At 37.5% G+C, this 15,236-nt stretch overlaps 1 protein-coding gene across 7 annotated transcripts in view; it reads right to left on the bottom strand.

The window, feature by feature from the left end:
- The window catches only part of TEX2 (testis expressed 2), a 71,831-nt gene that overhangs the window by 2,682 nt on the left and 53,913 nt on the right, over nucleotides 1–15,236 (bottom strand). For 5 of the 7 annotated variants that reach the window (XM_075044327.1, XM_075044329.1, XM_075044332.1 and 2 more), the window contains 6 exons: nucleotides 13,826–13,975; nucleotides 12,338–12,437; nucleotides 7,483–7,615; nucleotides 2,873–2,995; nucleotides 634–843; nucleotides 279–399 (listed from right to left, as the gene is read on the bottom strand). In XM_075044327.1, coding sequence (XP_074900428.1) covers nucleotides 279–399; nucleotides 634–843; nucleotides 2,873–2,995; nucleotides 7,483–7,615; nucleotides 12,338–12,437; nucleotides 13,826–13,975 — 837 coding nt within the window. Of the gene's footprint in view, nucleotides 1–278; nucleotides 400–633; nucleotides 844–993; nucleotides 1,068–2,872; nucleotides 2,996–7,482; nucleotides 7,616–8,063; nucleotides 10,955–12,337; nucleotides 12,438–13,825; nucleotides 13,976–15,236 lie in introns of those variants that run through there. The other 2 variants (XM_075044333.1, XR_012652637.1) reach the window with 2 other exon arrangements.

Raw genomic sequence — 15,236 nt, 5'->3', positions numbered from 1 at the left:
TTCTGACATGGTACCTATTTCAAAGAAATAGCATTTTTGGCTCTAAAAACCATTCTGACAAGTGCTAAAACACATTTCCATCCACGTCTACACATGGTCTTGAGACCATCCCAGAAGTCAGCTTCAGCTGAATTCTTAACATCCTTTCCACTGAGCAGCAGCAGTGGAGGATACTGACTAGTCTTGAATGAAATAGGGGACATGCAAAAATTAAAAACCCCACCCCTCCAATAGACCAAAACTATCATTAATTAAATGAAAATGTAAAGGAAACACACCTGAAACTCTTGTTCTAGTTTCCTCTCTATCCAGTCAGTTACATGAACCAGAGTCACTTCTCTCTCACCAAGTTTTGGCCGAGCTTTTAACTCCAGGTAGGGAGGTCTTCGAAAGCCATACCTTAAAAGAGTACAAGAAACAGGTTTTATAATAAAACACTCCAATGAAGCATACACTTAAATGTGTTAACTGTCAATGTTCTCTTAATAGCAGTTCCTACTTCATTTACAACTACTTTCTATTGCACCTCTTCCAGAACCTGTTTCAGCTACACTTTACCTTTTTTCTTAGTTGCAATCCCTTAGGTAGCACACACCTGAAACATTGCCCAGTTCTGCAGTAAGTTCCTCTTACCATATTCTGTCAGTAGGTGGAGGTGGAATGTTAATTACTAGTGTTCCTCTGCACTCTTGTACTTCAACTGTTAGCAGCAATGGAGTATTGGAGACCTCTTCAATTTTCTTCTTAATAAATTCAGTCTCTGTTGCTTTCTGAAAGTATTTTGACTTAGTAATTTTATCCACAATTCTCATGATCTTACTTGTCCGATGTCCTCCGACATACCTTTAGATAAAGAATAGAAAACGTACATCAAGGTAATTTTCGTAAACCTACTGTTTGCTAAAAGACCCACAGATTTCCTATTAAATCATTAGAGTTTTTGATATAAAAATTCTAAACAGATACATATTCACATGTCCAAGCAGTACCTACCAGAGCCTGCTCACAGCAGCTGTACTCTGTCAGCTACAAGTGTCTGGCAGAAATTCCGTCCAGTCTGAACACTTCTTCTTCCCAGATGGCATTGGAAATGCAACATTTTTTTCAAATTGCAAATATACTTATATCATTTATGCCAGCAAGCTGGTATGAGAAGTGACAACCTGTCTATTACCGTTCTAACAAAATTGTCAAGACACAGATGCACCAAGACATATGCAAGTATCAGCATAGAAGGCCCAACCATCATGTCTAATCTATTTAACAGTGTCTGTGTCGAACAAAAAGGTTTTCATTTTAAGGTATTGTAGCATTTACAACAAGTATAAAGTTGGTAAAAAAGAATAGGAAGGCGATTTTGGCAGTGGGTGGAATGATATTCCAAAAACGGTTAACTGTGCCTGCAAAAAGAGGCTACTTTTCCTGGCAATAGTGTCAGATGGCATCCTAGCCTTTAAAACAGATGCTTTAAGTACTGAATATGTCTTTTCTCACACCTATCCCATTACAGACACTCCAAGAATAGCATGTTTGATATTTTCAAACACTATATTATACCTAATTGTGGCTCTTTTTTTTATGTAGCAGAGATAGCCTTACTAAGGAAATAACATTTCCCTATCCTGCCAAAAATTCCTGTTTATCCAGCCTTTTACAGAACTTTTTCCTTAGCATGAGATAAGACAAGAAACTCCTCAGTGGATATAAAAAAAGGGTGAATTAATTTCAACTTTTGGATTTTACACTAGCTGTAACTTTACCCACATAAAGTAGTAACCTTTTCACCAGTTTCTATAGTGATGCAGATTTTTGAAAGGTGCAAGGAAATTCTTTCACTATTTTACTTAAAAATTCTTTGTTCTCCCTCTTTGTCTGTATGAGTTCTTCATATGATCTATGTATTTTTTAAAGATATGAAATGCATCTATTGAAATAATTCCAACAATTCATCACACAGTTTTCAAAAGGTTTTAAGGTAAAATTCCAAGGAAACTCCCTTGAACATTCTGAATATGTCATGGAGCCTTTTGGTATATTCACTGTAAAATCAGTGAGATGTATTCAGACATAGGAAACACTGCGATTGTCTGAGACATTTCAGCGTTACTACAGATTTGTCACTGCATGGCACCATTTCAATTAGATGTGAAAAGGAAAAAAAAAAAATCAGACAGCAGCCAAAACAGGGAATGACGTGGCAAAATGGATAGGAAATTTTCTTTAAAATTCTTGCACAGCATTAGAGGGCAGTATTGCATAGCTCAGACACTCAAAGCCCTTCAAGGAAGGGGGGGGAAAAAAAAAAACAAAACCAAAACAACCAACCAAAAAAACCCTGAGGAAGAAAGCTAGGCTCGAATAACAGTTGTTTTCTTAAAGAAAAGAACACACTGGAAATAAGGGATCAGCAGGATCAGTATGGGCACAATACTGTATACAGAGTGTTTCAAGTCCACACACAAAATCACATTCTTGGCTCTGCTGCTCTTGGCAAGACATGCTGCAGAATGTCCCCATAGGTTCTCTGGCCCAAACACTTGGCTCCCTCTGTAATTTAATAGTGAAGAAATTCGGACGTGTCAAGCAGAGCACTGTACAGGTCACTCTGCAGAAGTGCTGTATGGTGAACAATGCTCCCTGCATGGCAAAACACTCAGCAGAGCAGCTTCCTTCCGATTTGTAGTACATGGCTTGATTGCCACTCTTTGCTCTAGAAATGGGTGAGTTGTGTTTGCTTAATTGCTTAGATATACTCACACTCTGACTCTGTGTGACAATAAGCATTATAGGACTGGACCAAGATATCAGTTGTACTAAGTCTGGAAACATGGTGGGGAAGAAAGGATTAACAAACACTACGTAGACAGCTCACCCTTCTGCTCCTGGAGTCACCTGCTTCTCTCCTGCCAATTCAGGAGCATCATCCTCTTCCGAAGACCCAGCGCTGGAAGATTCCTCATCACTGTCTGCAAGACAATACGCCCTTGGCCTGAAACTGAAACAATGCAATTTCCAGGTCAAACGTAATATTCTTAAATAGCTACTCATCATGTACAGCTTTGGCTGACACTACAGGTATTTCTGTTGGAGACTCTGAAATGTCCCCTCCTCTTTTTTATAAACTTTATCTAAAAGAACAAAACTGAAACCACTCTGAAGCCAGTCTGTCAGAACCACCTTCAAAACAGAAATTTTGTCTTCTCCAGTAGAATATAATCCTGCATAAAAGAGGATGGCAGGGGAATGGCTATTCTACATATTCAAATCACATGTGGACATTATTCAAAATACATTTGAAAGCATCTCTTGTTGCTACTCATGGCTTTCCATGGAAGTTGAGCAGTATGTAGGCTGGACAGGGTTTTTTTTGTTTTGTTTTTAAGACTATGACAAAGATATGCTTTTAAATTGAAAGGTGAGAACATGCGATTCTGTCTTGTACTAAAAGCAAAGATAGGACTCCAACTTCAGATGACATCATCTACTAACTGAATCCCAGAATCCCTCAGAGATGTTAACTCTGGTGCTAACATATATACCTTATCTTTACAACATATATACCTTATCTTCACAGCACTTTTAACCCAAGTCAATAAATTCCATTTTGTCTACTCACACACACATGCAATTTTTGCAATGTAGACATATCTCCAGCAACGGTAAAACGTGCAAAGCAGAAGAGAATTGATCTTTGTCACCTGCCTCCAAACAGAAATGCACAACGCTCATGCTGGCAGAGCAAAGCTGTCTCAAACTAGCAATTCACCTTACTGTCGCTACAGTGTGTGTCATCACTTACCAATTTCATGTAGAAAAAAGGCAATTTTATTAACAGAATAAGTCTAACATAACCCTGGGAAGTAATATTTCTTAGATGTTTTGCAGAGATGCTTTCGTGCTATACAAATTTAGGCTATAATCTCCCTTCAGTATCTTTACTGGAAACATTCCTTTCCCTATTGCATTTGTAGGGAAACTGACCTTTGGGCTTGTGAATTTTTAAGCTCCTCTGACACAGTGAGTGATGTTTACAGGATTTAAGGTTTTGTTTTTTCTGAAGAGAGTCCAAGACAGAATAAGGCAAAGAATGTCACGGGGAGAAGAGGGGGGAAAAGTAAAAGTAATAAAATCAAACAAGTGTGGCTCTTAAGGTACAAAATATCATACAGTAGTAACTAATTCTTAGACTTCCAACTATGGAAGAATTCATGTACACAATCTCAGAAAAAAATTCAAATCTTTTAAACGGATTAAAATTACGGAAGGATACTGTGAATACACTTCAGTATTAACAGATCTCTACCGAATGCAAGAGCTTGAAATAGTTACACAACACAGGCTTCAAAAGCACATGGTTTTGTCCCTAGGGACTATACCCAGGACTATAACATTCTACAGCTTGTTCAGAATACAGGTTATAGCTGCATTTTCTTTCTTTTGTGTGTGTGTTCTTGGAAATTTATTTGAAGCATTTAATAACTCACACAGGGCATGGACTGAGGCTAGTCCGCTATTCTGTACATAGAACAAACGGTTAGTTGCTGCATCAAGTCCTAATGTAAAAGGACATTTCAAGCACAGCTCACAGCACACAGCCCTCCTTCCCAACTGCCTATTTAAGAACTGGAGCAGTAATCCCATGACCTCTCTACACTGAAGAATTTGCTACCCGAGCTACGGAATCAGAATCGTAAACCTCTTCTTACCCAGAGATGCATTTTGTACCTGCAGAAGAGTGAAACAGCACACCAAACCGAATCACCTCCCTGAGGACTTAGGGGGTGGCGGATGGTTCATGTCACTGGCCCAAATAGCAATGCTGGAGCTGTTTCTCAGAGAGAAGCTCACGTTTTTAGGTCAGATTCAAACTACACATTTTCTACCTGGGGGTGACCTCACTTCACTTTCCTGTGCACGTCATACCACCCAGTTCAAAGCGCACAGTGCATTTTCAAGGCTCTCAAAGGTGTCACCTTGTTGCAATAAGGTGTTTTATTTGCCTAGGTAATGGGGCCCTCTGAAGTGCCTCCACACGCCTGCACCAACTGGCTAAGACCACAAGATTTCCTCACATTAAACAAAGCAACAATAAATAAGCTTGAGTGAGATTTCAGGGGATCTCTGCATACAATGGACCATTTATATGACACAAACATTGGCAGAAAAACACTTTGGAGCTACAGTACTGTTCCTGAGCAGACTGCACAATATTTTATGAATTGCCATTTATCGGTTTGTTTTTACGTGGTACAACATAGCAAAAAGGACTGATGGGGTAAGAAACTGCGGTAATTTTGGGTTAGCCTGCCTGCATTCGCCTAATCTCCGGTATGATAGAACCTGCTACTGAATTAATTTATAAAATAGGCAACTAAATACTTTTCCACCCTTTTCAAGAGCTGCATTTTCCTGAGAGTGCATGCAAGATGGCTTTATCAAACTGTATAACAGCACACTTCATTTCAAACAGTAATGCAGCAGCAATGACAGAACGGACTGCAACGTTGAACAATTTGTCTTGCTTTACGCTCACAATATCCAAGGACAGTTAAAACTCAGTACTGTTTCCCCCACCCTCCTCCTTCCACATGAGTAGATGCTATGAGTTTGTGGTTACTGCATCTTAAGAGGCAGTTTCTTCTAGGCTCTTGAGGGATAGAAATGAGCGTAAGCAACCAACATGCATCACTTACAGACAATACGATTGTGGATGCAAGTGCATGCAGAATGGTTTTATTTGTCACAGCAATTGTCAGCTGATAATTTTAAAAGTCAGTAAAATTAACACAACACAATGGAAAGCATAGATGAGAATCAAACTGTTCTATACTTCTTAGAGTCTTTAATTTGTTCGCTTGTTTATAACACCATTGTATTTAAGGAAAAAAAAAAAACAACGAAGCAACCAAAAAAACCCTCATTCCAACTAGAATACATTAGACTGCTCTTTATGTAAAGCTGGCATGGTACCTGGCCCTGAGCATTTGAAACATCACAGCCATGTGCAGGAAGCAATACAGTTAATGGTTATACCTTCAAGTATTTGGTTGCTTAGCTACAGACATTTACATTTGTGTTGCTGGGGGCCTACTGCTCAGCTAGAATCAAGCTGATTTTTAAATATGAAATCAATGTGTTCACTAATTATTTCTGAGGCCATTCTTGCACAGTCTAGACTGATACAAAAATATGCAAAGAAAATCCTGAAGGGATGGGGAAGAAAACAAGAATTCAATTTGTATAGACATGCCTTCTCTATCCCCCATTTTTTGCATGGACAAGATTAAAGGGATTTTCCAAAAAACCACACCTATCAATTATACTGATGTAAATTCAGAAATATTTATTTCAAGCAGTGACAACGAGAATCTAGGTTGATTTTAAATCCTCTGAATTTCTACCAGTGTATGAGATCATGCAGCCATTAGTTTTTTCACATTTATTTTCTTGTCATGACTGCACTGTAATATAGTGCTGCTGTAAGTATTACTTCAAGATATCTCAGAATAAATGGTCAGAGCTACAACATGAGTATACAAAGCATCTGGTACCTTAATTCTGAAAGACCAGAACATTGTATTCATATCTAAACAAATGGCCTCTGAAAGACCAGAACATTTTATTCGTATCTAAACAAATGGCCAGATTTAGAGATATTTTCTTGATTTGTTGGCAGTGGTTGTACACTAAATCAGAGAACACCTACTGTTCGAGGACTGCAGATTTCTTAAGTACAAAGAGAATACAGCACAAAGAGAATCACCACTCCACAGCTGACAGGATGGTTATTTGACAGGTGTCACTTGCCAGGTTAATATTAATGGACAAATTGATGAAATTCAAACATCATAAAAATGAGAGGGAAAAGCACAAATACAAGTTAGGTAAGTTACAGTATGCGTGTTTTCTAATTAATCCATCTACAAGGCATTTCGCTTAGACATAGCAGGTAAATAGAAGCAGGATATGAGCAAAATCGGAGACTAAAGTAGGTCTGTGATTATTCCCATGATGCAATAAAGCTACTGAAAAAGTTTTTACATAACAATTACAGCCTATTTACCTTCCACAGGTGTTTACCATTATATGGTTTACAACTGTAGCTGTACCATGCTGTAGTAGCATGTTACGTGTGTCTTATCTCCATATCTGCATATGTGTACCTCCAATATTCAAGTCTTACTGGCTAAGACCCCAAATCAAGCATAAGACAAAACTATATTTTAGTCACAGAACATTTTAAAATCCTACTAAAATACACATAAAAAATTATTGTACTACAAAAGCCTTTTATTAAGACAATTATCAATGGTGTAATCAAACAGTAAAGTTGCACAGAAAGGCTGAGTGCTACACACACGTGTATGCAACCACACCAACTCCTTTCAAACTATTGCAGAGCCAGAGCTGCATATATACAAGGAAAACTTCACTTTTTCACTATGAAAGCTCTTGCTTGATTCTACCATTGTAATACCTTACCCTTCTCTGCCAATCTCTCCAACTTTAAGTGCTTCACCGAGTGGCTCTTTACCAAGTTTGGTCAAGTTCATCTTGGTCTCTAGGGTCATTAGAAAAGATCCATTGTAGGACATTTCCAAATCAATCCAAAGTCCTAAAATTAAAAACAACAACAACAAAGTCACTTTAAGAACAGTCACAATCATTTTATTTTAATGTCAAGCCAAAACTTGTTTAAAAAAGTCTATACAACATACTTTTTCCAAGGAGAAAAACTAATTTTTCATCAACCAATTATGTCATTAATTCACAAATAATTAAAAGCTTATCAGAGCAAGTTTTCCCTTCACATTAAGCTTATGGAACAAAGTTGAATGTTCAGATATAAATCAAAGCCATGCTGAAAGATAGATCAGTGAGTACAGCTAATGAGCCAAAAAAAAAAAAAAAAAAAAAGTGTGATTTATGCACACCTAAACTGCTTAAGAGATCTGAATCAAGATAAAGAAAATAATAGAATACAATCAGGGATTCACTTCAAAACTATTTACAGTACTACTCCAAGCCAAACAGTAATGGGGACACTCCTCTTTATTACTTACACTGTCCAAATGAAGAAAAAACTTGAAATCCCAGAGCAATATTGCTTGTCATACATCACAACTGGCAGTCTCTTGCTTTCGACAATGGTGTATCAAAGAAGCATGAAAAGGTTTGCTCAGTAGTTCAGCTATAGGCATTCTTCTTATGACTCACAGCAAACAGGGTCATTACTTAGAACAATTCTAGACGTGCAGTATTAAGTTAAATCCTATTGTCGGGGCAGACTATTTGCTTATCGCAATGACAAAAAAGAATTGTCTTGGGAATAATTGCAAGATTAGGTCCTGCCTCTTAAGTGACACCATGCGGTCCCATCAATTAAAAAAAAGCTGTAGGGTATTTGTGATCCAGAGATTAGAAATCAGATGCCACTAAGCATAGATTATGCATCTTCCTTTTCCAGACATTGCAGCTGCACACAATATGCCCTCCCTAACAGTATCTGGCACATCAACTACTAATGCATTCTACTTTTAATTTACTCACTTGGAAACAATTAATGGTAACTACTCTTTGGGTTTGATTGATCTAGACTAGACACAGTTTTTCAGTTAAAGAACAACTGTTTTCTTTTCTGCAAAAATATATCAGAAGAATGGCATTGTCCTAAATCCCACCCATTTATATTAACAGAAATTCTCAAAGACCAGGTCATTGGTACACTATGAGATTACATGCTGGAAGCAGTACTGAAGGCAAGCTGCTTCTTTACTAACCCAAATTATTCTTTTCCATCATACAGGTTTTCTAATGCCGTTCTAAAACAAAACAGAAGAACTCAAACACAAGCGTATATAGATTATATAGATTTTTCCTCTTTACAGTAATGAAGTAGCAGTAAGATCACCAGAAACAAGAAAACAGCTAAACAGACCTTTTGGATAACCAATGAGTCAGCGTCCTTCAAATGCCAATGTTGTTTTAACAGTAGATCAAATTAAGCAAAGGATGCCATTACTGAGAGGGAAAATTCCTGGCCTGAAAACATTCATACACATTTTCCAGAGGGAAAAAGGGAGGTAGGGGAGCATGAGGGGGTAAAGAATTGGGCAGATGGTACAGTTTATTCAGGCTATCTGGTTCCCTAGCCTTGACGGAAGTACAGTAAATACTGTAGCATATGCTGTCACCCAAATAGGACTGTATTAACATGATTTTTTTTTTCCTAACATTGGCTGTTAACAAATTTATAGTTACTTAGAGGAGCCATATAATAAAACAATATTTTCTTCATAATCAAGCACTGGTAAAAAAAGTATGGATTAAACAAAGAACATTACAACTAATAACTGCATTTTAAAGCCTCACAAAAGGTTACCTCAAATGACTGTTTCAAACACTTTAAAAAAAAATTCTTAAAAGTGTTCATTCTGGATACTGGCCTGAAATTTTAGAATTTTTTTTCTTCTGTGTGGTTTATTCATAGGTCAACAAATACATTTATCCTTATGAAAACAAGCATTTCCAACCATCATCCCGTTATTTATTTATTTATGTCCTTTTAAGTACAATAGCAAAACAAGTTATTTCAGTAATTATTCACTGCAAGCTCTTAAAAACTCAGATAAAGAGTTCACATGTCATTCGACAATATGAAAGAAGTTACAAGGACTACAAAAATCTACCATAAATGTTTGCTTGTCACAATTTAACTGAACAAGAAACTGAAGGAGTTAGTTGCTCTCACTGCTGTTGTGGGCAATTAATTGAAGCCAAGTATTCAGTAGTCTCCTAAATCCTATCTCATGACTTAGAACTACAGTCCTTGGTTACAACTAAAGTTATGAGAACAGAGAAAGTAATTTTTTAAAATGTTTAAATCTAGGCAAAGAGAAACACTCTGACAAGAACCTCAAAGCGTAAGTTCGTTTAAAAAGAAACCACAAAACCACTTGGCAAGCATCATATAGTTCATGATTTTAAAAAGTTTTCACTTTGTTTTCTGTAACTCAAAATAAAATTTCTACCAATGGTGAATCCACTTTGCTACTGCAAACACCAGAGGATGTCATAAATACTGTGGAGAACCCGCTGTCCCATGCAGCAAGCATGCAACAAGAAGCAGCAATATGATTTAGTTCCCCAAATACTGAGTGCACATGAGCTTATTCCATCTATTCAATTTTTATTTCTTTTAAAAGACAGGTTTTGTTCCTCATGACAACAAAACAATTTGCTCTTTTCAAGCATGCTTTGTTTAAAAAGCTCAGTGGAAAACATACTTTCAAGAAGTTGAGAGCAAAGTACCCAGTGTTTTATAGATAAGGCTTTTCCCCAAAGAGCTGCAAGTCTCAAGTGAGATAAGGGCAAACAATAGCATTTGGATACAACAGGCAGCATTAGTTAACATATTACGTATGTCCAAGAGAATTTTAATAATTCCCCAAAGTATGTTCTGTTCATACTTTTATGAGGGAAAGGTTAAAGCTTACTAACCTTCTCATGCTTTTAGTCAGTGATTTGAGTGGCACAACATTTTTAATATTAGTGATAAAGTTTATTTATTTCCTCCCGAATTTCATGCATCTGGTATTCTTACAAAGGTCTGATGATAACTGTTTATCTGAGTTAGAGAAAAGCACTGTAGTAAGAGTGGCAGACAAATGAGTCTTACATCAAAACTACAGTTAAACAAGACTTAAAAAGACCATGTCCAAACCATATAATACAAGCAAAGATGAAGCCTAAATTGCTTCTAAGCAGAAACTTGCTCGTTATCTAATACTGTGCACAGCTGAATTCTATCACAAATTCACCATCCTGGGGAACCACTGTTGCTTGACCTTTAAGAACAGTGAGTGGAACTAAGATCTTTAAGAGACAAACCACCTCAGTGAAGAGAAATCCCCCTCAAACCCGAGTTCGGCACTGCATTCTCCTCCAACCAGCGCTGTAAGAAAGGACATGGTACTATATATCTGTTGTGTGTTCAATACCCTCGTGCTCTGGGAAGATACTACATAAAGAAACACGACAGTCTGTTCCTCACTTAGAAACACTGTGCATAGGAGAGCTAGTGAAGATTGATCCTGTTATGATTTTCAGCTAGTTATCTGTTCAAACTTTGCTCTGTCCATATTTGTTGTTATTGCTCTAAATATGCTCCTGAGACTTGCTGAAGTTAGGCTCATTGCTGGCCTGTAATTTAGAGCCTCTCCAGAGGCTCTTGACACTCTTAACAAGTATTGTAAATTCATTAAATTCCTACCATCTCACTACCAGTTTATTGGTTTCAGCACCATTTAGAAATGGTTTTGATATCTTCATCTAAGAGTTGAAAGAGCAGTGTAAAACAAAAATAAGTTGTTTGCCATGCAATTCGTAGCTGCACCACAACAGGTCCTCCAAGGAAATATTTCCCTTTAGTCCAATTAGAAACTTCCTATTAAATAATTCTCTTTCACTTCTCCAGCCCAGTGTAACAATATGGTAACTAAAGGAGTGAATGGAGTGAGAGGAGACAAGTTAAGAAACCCTTAATAAAGTCAGAAACAATTTAAATTAAAAACTGCTCTGATCACATGTCTTAGAAGAAAGATGGCATCTACCTCTCCTCAGCACGTAGAACGTTTTTGAAGCTAAAAAACATTAACCCAAGTTTGCCTTTTTGTGAAACTACTTAAGTGACAAGAATATCCTCACATATACTCCTGCAACCATATGCAAGCCAGAAAGAACAGAAAAGAAAAAAACCAAAACACTTCTGATTCATAAAGCAGCAGTATGAAAGTCATTCAGCTTAAAAAAAAAAAATTTAAAGCCATGTTTAATATTAAGGACATAAAATGATGCTGTATTTTGAAGTTTCTTTCAAAGCAACACTATATTCTTGTTTTAGGAGTTCTTACAATTGTATTTTCTGAATCGCTGTATTCAGAACAGGGCAACTTCTCCTGAAGAGAGCCAAATCTGTTTTCTGCTATGGTACAGAACCAGATCTGTCCTGAGATGTACACTGCTCTCTGTAGTCCATGACAGAGTATCAGATACAGGTCTGCATCTCTGTTGCATGCAAATTTTAGTTTAGTTCAGTAATTATTTCCAATGGAAAGCCATGATCATATTTCCATACCTATAGAACTATGTTTATACCAAGCCGGATGCTACTACTATTGGAGATAAGAGACCACTCAGTATCTCCTCAGAATAAGCTCTTATTAAGTGTACCTTCCTCTGATTATAACACCCACAAGATAAACATATCAAAATTCTGTTCTCCACAGGTACAAAGGAATGAACCCAGCAAAACCAGAAGCAGCAGCATGTGTTTTACCTCTGTGATCAACAGAAGGTTTGAAGGCTTGAAGGATCTTCGGCACTGCTATCCCCATGTCAAGCTCAGTTAGAGTTAGCTCATTCATGAAGTACGGTAGCTAAAAAAACAGAACATAAAAATCAAATCCATGTTATGGAACTAAACATCACTTCCTGAGAGAAGAAAGGTCATTAAACTTAAGGAATGGATTGACCTGAAAAGCCACCAGTGAAAGAATACAAATACAATTACACAAATTTCTCCCAATTCTAAGATTTTGCAGTTATCAATTTCAAAATAATATTTTAGGGAGAGATTCAGCATCTGAACTTGGAATGTTTTTAAAACTATGCTGAAGTTCAGATGCTGACCTTAATCCTCCAGCATGCTTTTTAGTCAAAGCATGTAAAAAGCTCCAGAATGAAGTATAAATCCTATTTTACTGTGAATAAAAATCAAAGACTTCTTTGGATTTTAAATTCAGTCACATATTTTATAGTTGCAGTTATATCAACGTCTCAGCTATTTTTATCTTTGGCAAATTCTTTCATAGCACAATAGCTTTTAAATCTGTATCATCATTTTAGCATAACAGAGGCACAGAATCACAATGATTTGGGTATCTATTTACCCTAAGTATTTCTTATTGATAGAAATTCCATCTCCTGTGAACAGACAGTGCTTTAATCTATCAAAAACACATCCAGCCCCCCTTCCCAGTCTTTCCACTTAAACTGTTTCCAGTGTGATGCTTGGGTACCCTGCTGTCACAATTGTGGAAACAGCCAGGGCAGAATTAGGTTACTGCTTATTTCCCAAAGCACAAGCAACACTATCTCACAGCTGGTGCTGGCAGCTAAATTTCAGAGCTTTTGTCAGGAAAACTACATCTTCCTTTGCCTTTAGGAACAGGCAAACTCCTCCCCAAACATCAGGAGCTAAACAGGCCTGTGATTAACTGCTGCTGTTCAGAAGAGTTACAGAATGCAAAGGGAAGACCCAGAAGTCATTCAAAAGCACCACTCCTCCCTTCACCCTTTGAGCTTACGCAATTGATGCACAATTCTATCCTATCACGCCACAGACAGCTCTTTCCCTGACTATTCCTCCCACTGACCTCTGAAGTTAATAGGAACACATTAGAATTGCGGTTCCCTGATCTCCTCCACCTTAAAGGCAATCTACTGTTTCCCAAAGCAGATTTCATAATTTATAATCAGTTCTATTTATCCCTAAAGTAAATACAATAATACTTCTACTTTTTACATAAAAACTTCACAAATAGTTACTCCAGTTGTAGTTAATTTGAAACTGAAGCAACAAAGTTAACATGTTGAGATCCTACTGTGAAACGGATAGCAAAGCTGAATTGGAACTCTATCACATTTATTTGTCTTTTACACGTAGGTGTGAAATAAGTGTTTCTTCTACTGTTTTAAAACTCAAAGACTATGTGTTTGTTTTCCTCCATAAGGAATGTGTCATGCAAGTTTCCAGATTAGTTACCTTTATTTTGCTAAGTTTCATTTGGATCTTCTTTGACACTAGATCAGACCAATACTTTTCTCCTAAAAAATCCCAAAATATTCTTCCAAGCAAAGCATTCACCCAGGCCTCCCGTTCTTCTTCTTCAGCTTCCACATGGGCATCTGGTAACTGAAAACACCCAGCAGATTAGTCAGCTCTCTAAATTCTACAAAGGTCAGAAAAGGCCTCATTTACACTGGAAAGTTCAGTGTCATAGCCCAGGTTAGCTAAGAACACTAAATGCTCAGCACAGATAGCAGCTTTACAACCACATCAGCTGGGCTGACATGAGCTTGCTTGTCATCATCCTGACGTGCAACAGAGTAAATGAGACCACATAGATATAGATTGACCTCTGGCAATGAAATGATAAAGTTGTATGTAATTTAACCTCTGGCAGAAAAAGCAGACAGGCCCAAAATGGGCAGCCTTATAAATGAGTCTGTAGCAGAGACACTCTCTCTTCCTAACAGGATCTAGAAGAACCGCTACTCTACTCTTCCTCTGTTTTATAAAAAAATTGGAAAGCAAGACCCAATCTTACATCCTTAAATCCAGTTCAGAAACATCACAAATAGATGATAAACAAACACAGTACTGGGAAAAACACTCTCCCTTCCAACGTCTGTATATAGGCTTCAGGAACTATAGTACTCCTGCTGCTGCATTAAAGGTTTTGCTTACAGTCCAAGAGGATTATGTCTTTGTTTACTTGAGAACCATCTCAAAACACTGGGAGATATTACATGTTCGGGTGTTGCATCACCGACTACAGACACAAAAGCAAAGGCAGCTGGAATACTTTTGGGTGTGTACATGCTACCATGCATTTCATTAAAACCAGGAGTTTTCCATGAAGGAAAGACAACATATTTAGTGTCTCTCAACTGCTTGCAATGAAAGGAGAATTCACCACCTTTCATTACTATTACAGGCAGAAATCCTGAAGCCAGCAGAAAAGCAGTGCTTTCTAAGAGCAGTCAGGTAGATGCTACAGTTCTGAACATCATTTCTTGGCAAGGACTGCTCCCAATAGCTACAGCCTCATGCAGGCAGAATTGCTGGGTTAGTAGCTTCTGCTGTGACGCAAGTTTCCTGCCAGCAGCGTTCATCTATTTATAGAATGATTTCTGACACGTGCCAGATTCAGCAGTGAATTCATCACTGCTTCAGGGGTTGTTGGGAGCTAGAATATCTTTTTTTCCTGGGGGAACAAAAGATGTGTTTATTTGTATGCTATACCATGGCCTCCTACTGCTTTCTGGACATTGTATGAAAGTCTGGCAACAAAGATGCATGACATGAATTACGTCTTTTAAATGAACGGTGATCATGCTTAACATCAAGGATCCATTTATTAAGAGTGTCGTACTTAATATTAAGGTTCTTG

This window comes from Buteo buteo, chromosome 13 (assembly GCF_964188355.1).
Source record: "Buteo buteo chromosome 13, bButBut1.hap1.1, whole genome shotgun sequence".
NCBI lineage: Eukaryota > Metazoa > Chordata > Aves > Accipitriformes > Accipitridae > Buteo > Buteo buteo.
This window is presented reverse-complemented; position numbering and strand designations above follow the sequence as displayed.